The sequence below is a fragment of the Malania oleifera genome, chromosome 8 (genome assembly GCF_029873635.1).
Source record: "Malania oleifera isolate guangnan ecotype guangnan chromosome 8, ASM2987363v1, whole genome shotgun sequence".
In the NCBI taxonomy this organism is placed as follows: domain Eukaryota; kingdom Viridiplantae; phylum Streptophyta; class Magnoliopsida; order Santalales; family Ximeniaceae; genus Malania; species Malania oleifera.
Genome location: NC_080424.1, coordinates 106,036,446 through 106,045,947, shown reverse-complemented (window position 1 = coordinate 106,045,947; position 9,502 = coordinate 106,036,446). Strand labels below are relative to the sequence as shown.

Genomic DNA, 9,502 nt, shown 5'->3' with positions numbered 1-9,502 from the left:
TTTGTACGTTAAAAATTATTGTATTTTATTAACTGTAATTATGAAAATCTCTTAATATTTTTTTATTATTTTTTTAAAATAAAATTCATTAATGTTGAGAGAAATTGCGAGTCAAAACAAGATACTCAAATGCAAGTTGAGCATGTGGTATTTTGTTTCCCCTAAATAGGATAATTTATGTTTATGATTGTAAATGAAGTTCACTAAATGTTTAGCAATATTTATTTTTGGCTACTTTTTCGCCTCCTCCTAAGTCCTAATCCCTTGATTTAAGACCTTTCCGCAATTTGTAAATGGACTGCTTTAGTTTAAGACTGTGTTAAGTTGATATTGGCCTTTTTTGGGGGGGAATTTACTAAACACTTTTGGGTGGAGATTAATTTTAAAATTTCAAATGATTAGCCAAATCCTCCTAATGCAATCCCAAACTCACACCTCCAGACGCTGCCAAAACACACAACTGGCAATGTCCGAACAACCTTTTTTTAAATTAAATAAATAGCTCAAATAAATGATCAAATCCTCAAAGCGCCCCTTATTCTCCCGCCAAACACAGACCAGAGCCACGTGAAAATGGAATTCCCAGCAACCAAACACCGGAATTATGATTAAGAATCATTGGAAAGTAGGCCTAAACCTGGGGAAATAGACAAGAGTGGAAAAGGACGTGCGCCCGAAGTGGCACATGACATGCCTTCGTCCAAGCATCTGTCGCCAGGCTCACCTCCATGTGGGTTAACTGGAAGTCCCATTCACGGATGCGCCCCTAGTATGTTTTCCACCGACAGCGCCCCTCTTCTCTTTACTCCCTTCATTTTCCAGTTCCCACAGGAGCAGGGAATCGGGTTGATGGGTCGGACTTGAATTTGGATTGAGACTAAATAGGTTGGATTTTGATTTTTTTTTTTTTTTTTTTCAGTTTTCTTGCTGAGGAGTTTCCCTCCCCCTTTCCCTTGCGGCTCTGCTAAGTCTGTACGTCACAGCCTCTGTACCGCACCGCACTTAGAAATAGGCCATCCCTCCCATCATATCCTACACCTCTCACTGTCTCCTCTTCATTAATTTAAACACCCACTCCCACTCTTCTTCTTCGTCGCTCTCCACAGCGTCAACACTGAACCACCTCTGCTCCTCTCGCGATCTTCCTCCTCCTCCTCTTCACTCTTTCCGTTGCCAAAAATGCCGCTCAATTTAGCGGCGATTCGCGCGCTTTCATGCGTTGTTGGTACTCTTCTCGCCATTGCCGGCGCCGACGATCCGTACAGATTCTTCACCTGGAACGTCACCTACGCCGACATTTTTCCTCTCGGCGTTCGCCAACAGGTACCGAAATGTGATGTTGTCCAGTTCGATCTTTCGATCTGTGCTTCTGTCAATGTTTTCCATTAATTGATGCATGTAATTAGTTAAACTCTGAACAAAAAATTTAAGGCTGTTAAGCTCCGGCCGGTTACCGTTCTATCGTCTGTTGCAGGGAATACTAATCAATGGACAGTTTCCCGGTCCGGACATTCACTCCGTTACGAATGACAACCTCATAATCAACGTCTTCAACAGCCTCCCGGAGCCTTTCCTCCTCTCCTGGTAAGCAACTGTACTCAAATGCACAATGCCGTTCATTCTGTTTTCCCCGCATGGACGGAAATGCCCCTCTGTTGGTCCTGGTTTTGTTGTGCAATTTTTGAATTTGGCGTCAGTAAAGTTTGAGGGTAGTTTTGTCTTTCGCTTTGGCAACACTCACTTTTTAGGTCACCACTTCATTTAATTTTTCTGATGAACAGAGCTCGTCACTTTAGAATGTTGATCTGTGTTTAATTAACTAGTTAGAGATCGCTTTACTGCCTCGGTGGTGCGCACTTCCATGCGTAACCCTTATCATTTCACTTTGTCATTATTATTTTTTAAAGATCTTACGTTTCTTTTCAAATTTCAGACAAGATGAAAGAAAAATAAGAAATTAAACGAACAATATGGAAAGGATCAAGGCCAAATATACTCAACAGAAGTGATGCCGTATTTGTTTTTATACTATTAATTGCTTGGGACTTCTGTGCTTAGTTCAACTATTTCTTTTTGGCAGCGTTCAACGATTTATTAAATGAGATTAAAAAAATTAATTGAAAACCTTTTAAACTACCATTTTAAGGTGGCATTTTTCCCTTTTAAATTTTTAAATTTTTTATTCTGATTCCTCATTTTTAGAATAATTATTTTAAATTTAATAATGCGAGTTTATACATAATTATAGACTAGTAGAAGTAACGAACTGTGGTATTTAAAAATTATTGTAATTAGATTGTGCTGGGAAATATGAAGTTTAGGCCTTTAATTTAACTATTTAGGCAGATTTGTTCGAAATTTAATTCAATTCTAAAAATTAAAGTTCTCAGACGATCATTTGTGCCAAAAACTTCATAGTTCTCAAGTTTTAATTTGAGAAATATTTAAAAAAGGAAAATTTTTGTTGTGAAAATTGAAAAACAAAAATGGCTATAAGCTTCTCATTGATTGCTTTTAATTTAATTTGTGGGTGGAAAAAACAGGAGTGGGATTCAGCAGAGGAGGAATTCGTTCGAAGACGGTGTTTACGGGACGACGTGCCCAATTCCTCCGGGGAAGAACTTCACGTACATTCTGCAGGTGAAGGACCAGATCGGGAGCTTCTTCTACTTCCCTTCTCTCGCATTCCACAAGGCCGCCGGCGGTTTCGGAGGCATCAGGATCCTCAGCCGCCCCCGGATCCCCGTCCCCTTCCCTGACCCCGCCGGCGATTACACCGTCCTCATCGGTGACTGGTACACCGCCAATCACACGGTAAGTATAATTTGTTGTGTTCGGAGTTCGCCTTAGCTTATCTATATAAATTGGTTCTTCGATTTAAGCACCCGTCTGATATGGGTTTGACGTTGATATAATAATTACATTGAATAATTAACATGGTTTGAAGTTTTAAAATCACTAAAGCTCACTTTGGTAATAGTATCCTACGCTGCTTTTAATTGACCATGGCATATCGTAACTAGAATACCAAATTATTAAATAAATAAATATGTATATATATATAATATATTTGATAACCTATTTCGTAATTTAGTTTGTCTTTAAACTTTTTGGGTTTTTGAAAATGTGATATTCGTCATATTTTATTTTTGTAGTTATTTATTTTAAGTCTGAAAAGTAATTTTGTGATAATATTATATTTTTCTTTATTTTTAATTATAATATGCCATTTTAGGACACATGTTATAGAATTAAAGCTAAAATCATGTTTAGGACTATTAAATTTTGTATTTTTATGAATTTAAATAAAAATTAGTATAATTTTTATATTGTATTTTATCATATTCATGCAAAAAAACTTCTGCACAATCATTAATTGAAATGCTGAAATGAAATATAAAATAAATTGAGTGAATGTATCCCTCTCTTTTTATAGACTTTGCATATTATTTATTTTTTTTAAAGATAATTCTATTCTTATGTTAATAAAATATTTTATTTTTTAAGACAAAAGATACTAATGATTTAGATTTCTCCCGTAAACCTCTCTTTTGAAATTTACAGGAAAAAAAAAACTCTTTTTCTTATAAATGTTGTTTTTTCACAAAATATATAATAATAGAAAAAAGTTATTTCTTTTAACAAATGACTTTAAATTTTAAAATCTCAAAGTTCCGACATTTTAAATAAGGTTCATTGTTTATCAAATTTTAGGAAAAATCATATATTTTATTTTAATTTTTACGTGCATGAAGTTAGAAGATGAGTGTGAGGAACCATAAAATTTCAAAACAAGTCAATTTAATAAATTAGAAATTAAGAGTTGAAGTACAATTATAATGATAATAAGAAGATTATCATTAGAAATAAAAAGGAGTTGAGCAGATTATTGATGGGTCAAAATAAGCAGGTGGCTTGTGTCGGCAGGCAAACTAAGCAGGAAATCAACATGTTGTGTTGCATTATTATTTGAACAGCTGGGACTGTGGACCCCACCGCACTATATAGATACACTGTCCCTGCTTCTGCAACTATTCATAGATTGGTCTATCCCTCTGCAGCTGGATACAGCTCATTAAATCCCACTCATCAACTCCCCGCCATTTGATTATCCAAAATGATGATAAGAATTTTGAATCCTTCAAAAGTCAAAATCATATATAATATATATATATATATAAAAGATAATGATATTTTATATTTTAAAAAATAATAATTTTTTTTGAAAATTTAAAGTTTCAACGGTGTCTTCTTATATTGCCGCAAAGTTGTAAATCTTTTTAAAATCAAGAATTTTCATTCCTATTTGTCAAAAAATCACGTAAGTGTACATTGAAAAAGAAAAAACCTTGAAGTAGGCATATTTTTTTTACAAAATTTTAACAAAAGTTCATGAAATTTTTAAAATTTTAAGAGAATTTTGTGTATTTTTATTACGTTTTAGTAAAGATTATCAAATTTGTGCTTAATGTTGTGTATGGTATGGAAAAAAATTTTTAGAAAGAAAGAATATTTTTTGTTATTTGAAAAACTTTGAATCTTGTGTTTTATTCATAAAATTTATAACCGTCCAATAATAGAGTGTACATATGTTTTCACCTCTGATATTTTTATATTATATTTTAAAATAAAGATTTTAGTTACTTTTTTGCATGAACCGTTTGTTGGATTGTTTTTACATGTGTGATTACAAATTTGAAGGTTAGGCTTCATTTTGTCAAATTCAAGAAAATTATAAAGAGAATTGGTCCCATCATATAATGTCTATTATTTGAATGTAGCTCATTCGTTCAATAATAATATTTTTTTATTTTGCATTATATTGTCTAATTATCTTAAATTAAGACAAATCATATTTTTATATGAAAATTGTAAGAAATTTAAATTGAGATACACTTGCTACCTAAAAATTAATTAAAATTTTAAAACATGATTGAATTGTCTAAATTTTTTGTAAATTTTGATGTCAATAATTTTTACTTGAAATGATGTACCTTACTATGATCACATTATTAATATTTTAATGGGGCATTAATTAAATTAAACTTTTAGACTTTGATGACTGCTGCTAAAGTTTAAAGATCAGAGTGACTTTTCTCCGCACATTTAAATTTTCACGTGCCTTTTTGTCTGCTGTGGGCCCACCAGCGGGCCAGTGGAGAATATGAATCCGACCCAGCAAGCAAACCAAACTGAAAAGACCTGACCAGGCTGTAGGTTTCCGGAATTTTCATGCATGTGCATTGAAACTTCCCACCTCTCGCCCACCTACGGTCCTCCATGGACCAGCTTGTCCAAAGCCCATTAATTGTTCTAGTGGCATCACCGGAGTCCATGTTCTGCGCACCACACGATGCACGTGCATTCATTTTATATTATAATGCGTATTCATTATAAATAATTAATATAAAATTCTAGTTTTATAAAATTTACTCTTCTTAGAAAGAGTGAATAAGCCTTGGTGGAAAAAAATTGGTCTGTTATTTCTGGAGTTAGGAGGTTGGTTCTGCATTAAATAGTGGTAATCATATTTATTAGGTAACTGATAGTTGAGGGGTTGTTTTGCTGGTAGTGAACATGACTATTGTCACTTTTTTGGACAGCCTTTTGATGTGGCAATTTTATACACAAGCCAAATTATTTTTTTGAATTATATTTTTAAGATGAGGGAACAGATTTCTGGCCTCCCATTTTGGACCGGGTTATGAACTGCTGTGTCAAAAGATTGTTGTAGCTTGACCAAAATTATGTTAATATGAGTCCGATTTTGACCTCTACTAACTAGACACAATCAATTGTTGTGTTTGTGTATGCAGACCTTGATGAACACTCTAAATCGGGGCAAGAAACTGCATTTTCCGGATGGGATCCTTATTAATGGTCGCGGGCCTAATGGGACATCTTTCAGTGTAGAGCAAGGTACGTACCTCTTTTCAATGTTCTGTATAAGCCTTAACAGCTAGGCATTGATGTAATATTAGGCTCCAGGAATTGAATTGGTGAGGATGAAATAAAAGAAAAAATTTAAATAACTAACAAATTCAATTCCATTTCATTCCTTTTCTTTGCAGCAAACATGCGTCGAATGTGTTTAATTAAAACCATCTTTAGCTGCATGCCTGTGGGAAGTGTAAAATTACTTCCAAGATAAATTATGACACTTATGGAAATGATATCGTCCTTTCAACTTTAAATTGGCTTCCCATCTAATTGGAAAGTCGAAAACCACCCCATATTGGATTTACTTTTCCATAATTTGGGGGGAATGCCTTCTTGAAAAATTGGACTTTTTTCTTTTGGACAAAAACAAAAACTAGAGGCCCACCTGGCCTGGACTACCAACTAGGGTAGCCCATTCTGCATTTCAAACCCCTTCCACCCACTTTCAAGGTTTGGATGCAAAACTTCCAGTATGGATGCCCTATGCTCACGTGAGCTGTCCTTGAAAGAGTTATCTGTCTTCTGGTTAAAAATAAAAAATAAATTGGTCAATGAAAAGAGTTGATCAACTCTCCCATTATACTTGGAAAAATGGGCTTTTAGTTTTCCTTTCTTTTTAAATAGTGGATAATTAATTTTTCTTTCTTATTATTGATTAATAGCTTGCATTTTGCGTCTCCTCTCTAATATGATTTAGCAAAAAATAGCACAGTTAAGATTGGTCAAAAGGAGAGTTCATCAATTTTCCCATCTTACTTTCTGTAAAAAAGAAGAGCCCCTTATATTGAGTGGAGAGTTAGTTTTCCTTTATCTTTATTAAAAAGCTAGCTCAAATAGAAAGGGAATTTTGTTGGGCTTTTGTGGAGCCTAACTGTGTTTTAATTTGGATGACGATCCGATCTCTATTTAATTAGAGATTTCTATCCTATGGCTTAGTCCATGAGCGCTGCGGCTTGGGCTGTAAGCTGTACTTGTGGCGTTGCCCCCGGGAAAATTTTGGAGCCCATTCGGAACGGAACCCTAGACACAACATATAAAAAGGATTGCTTTCAGGTGATTAGGGTTGGCGTGGTTGTACCTGCGAGAGAGGGAGAGCATTGTATCACCGCACTCTTTGTGTTTTCTTCCTGATAATATTGAAATCCTTTCAACTCTGTGGACGTAGGCAAAATTGTCGAACCACGTAAATATTATCTTGTGCGTGTGAATGATTTTTCTTTGGCGTTATTTTTCTCTATTTTGTTTCTCACAGGTTTCGGGAATTTGTTCTTTATTCCCAACAAATTTCTCACTTTACACTTAATTTAAGTTCGATTTTTTTCTTTTTAAAATGTGCTCGTAGTGCTTGGAGGGTAAATTAATTGCTTTTAGATAGCCATTCAAGTTCTAAATCTATTGTGTACTATCTCTATTGCAGGAAAAACTTACAGGCTTAGGATATCAAATGTTGGACTGCAACATTCCCTCAATTTCCGCATCCAAAACCACAAGATGGTATTAGCAGAAGTAGAGGGAACACATACTCTCCAGACCACCTACTCTTCCCTGGATGTGCATGTTGGCCAGTCCTACTCCGTTCTAGTAACAGCTGATCAACCTGCTGAGGACTACTTCATTGTGGTCTCTAGCCGCTTCACCTCTAAAGTCCTAACCACCACAGCATTTCTTCGCTACAGCAACTCTGCAGGCATAGCTTCAGGCCCTCTTCCAGGAGGACCTACCATCCAAGTCGACTGGTCCTTGAACCAGGCCCGCTCTATCAGGTACCTTTGTATACAAAAACACACATTTTTTGGGTGGGTTAAATTGCATCATAAGTACCTGAAATTTCATTGAATTGCACAGTTTTCATTATGAGAATGAGATCCGTTCGAAGTTCCATATTCAGACTTTTTCAAGTCCATGTTCAGGGATGTCATAAAAGCTGAAGTTTATAAGCCAGCTTACTTTTTTGTATGCTTAGGCAGCATTATAATGATTAGATGAAGGATATGTTTGTGTTGCATATTTCAGGACTAACCTTACAGCAAGTGGACCAAGGCCTAACCCCCAGGGTTCATACCACTATGGTCTTATAAACACCACCAGAACCATCAGGCTTGCTAGTTCAGCTGGTCAAATTAATGGCAAGCAGAGATATGCAATTAACAGTGTATCCTTTGTCCCAGCAGACACCCCACTAAAGCTTGCCGACTACTTCAAGATTGGAGGAGTTTTCCGTGTAGGAAGCATATCTGACAAACCCACTGGTGGTGGAATGTTTCTCGACACATCAGTTATGGGTGCTGACTACAGAGCATTCATTGAAATTGTGTTTGAAAACCCTGAGGATATCATACATAGCTATCATCTTGATGGCTACTCTTTCTTCGTCGTTGGGTAAGAAACATAATTTGTACGCATACTTCCCATTGCCTACATGCTCTTGCTGATTGTTAATAGTGGCATCGTTTTGTTCTTGCTATTGTGGTTTTTAATTATTTTCCAATACTTGGTTTCTGACATTAAAATGCAGCATGGATGGTGGGACATGGTCGGCAGCCAGTAGGAACCAGTACAATCTCCGAGATGCAATTTCAAGATGCACCACTCAGGTTAGATGAAAAAAATTAGCCCAATCCAGTGTGGTTTAATTTAGCAGCCTAGCTGCCTGCATTAGAGAACTGAGCTGTGTATTTTGCAGTATGGAAGATATGAACTTGTTTGAAATTCGTTCAATTGATCATTTCACACTCCATAAATGAACCAGAACTTAATATTTTTCAGAATGGAGATATAAGCTAAAACCTAAAAGAAAATATATATTTGAATTTGTTGGAGATCATTTAAATGATCATACATGGTCTGTGAATGTAGGTATATCCGAAGTCATGGACTGCTATCTATGTAGCCCTTGATAATGTGGGAATGTGGAACTTGAGGTCCGAGTTTTGGGCAAGGCAATATCTTGGACAACAGTTTTATCTGCGAGTTTATACACCAGGGCAGTCGATTAGGGACGAATTCCCCATTCCGAAGAATGCTCTTCTTTGTGGTAGGGCAAGTGGCAAACGAACACGGCCACTTTGAGGATCTCCAAATTGAGCATTCAAGATCTGCAGGAAGCCTGCTCGGCTTTGGTAGATTAAATTAAAAAGTAGAATCCATCTTATGAATTGATTTGTTCTTGGGTGTTTTGTTTGCAAAATTGCACAATGGGGTGCCTCTATGACTAGAGTTTCAAATGACCTCAGCTCGAGGTCACATTCTTTCTAAACTTAAGATTGTATTTCTTTTGTTCAGTTGCTATTTAAGAAGGAACCATACCTATATATGAGATAGCATAGTTTGAAGATGAGGAGAAGTTTTCTTAAATAGAGCATTTCTATATACTCGACTAGTCTGCGCAGCTCACTTGCACAACTACTCGAATGTCTGCCACCCATGTTGGTGAATGATTATGCAAATGGGTTGTGCAATGGAGCCTTGTCATGTTTATTTGCATTTCAAATATCATAATCGGTGTGGTTGAAGATGATAGTTGCTATTTGGTGAAATGAGCAATGAACATGGACTTCAATAT

The 9,502-nt window shown here is 35.8% G+C and overlaps 1 protein-coding gene across 1 annotated transcript; it reads left to right on the top strand.

Annotated features, from left to right (window-relative positions):
- The first annotated feature begins 694 nt into the window (after window positions 1-694).
- LOC131162159 (L-ascorbate oxidase homolog) lies at window positions 695-9,274 on the top strand. Its single transcript, XM_058118348.1, has 8 exons — window positions 695-1,323; window positions 1,475-1,584; window positions 2,544-2,814; window positions 5,817-5,919; window positions 7,358-7,703; window positions 7,954-8,319; window positions 8,456-8,534; window positions 8,797-9,274. Exons 1-8 carry the CDS (start codon window positions 1,180-1,182, stop codon window positions 9,007-9,009), a joined length of 1,632 nt encoding a protein of 543 aa, XP_057974331.1. The 5' UTR covers window positions 695-1,179; the 3' UTR covers window positions 9,010-9,274.
- Window positions 9,275-9,502: the final 228 nt, after the last annotated feature.

Bases quoted from the DNA above. Each gene is read 5' to 3' on its own strand.
- LOC131162159 (XM_058118348.1), top strand. From the start codon at position 1,180: ATGCCGCTCAATTTAGCGGCGATTCGCGCGCTTTCATGCGTTGTTGGT. The intron at 5,920-7,357 runs GTACGTACCTCT...TCTCTATTGCAG, and splicing joins ATCTTTCAGTGTAGAGCAAG to GAAAAACTTACAGGCTTAGG. The intron at 8,535-8,796 runs GTTAGATGAAAA...CTGTGAATGTAG, and splicing joins TTTCAAGATGCACCACTCAG to GTATATCCGAAGTCATGGAC.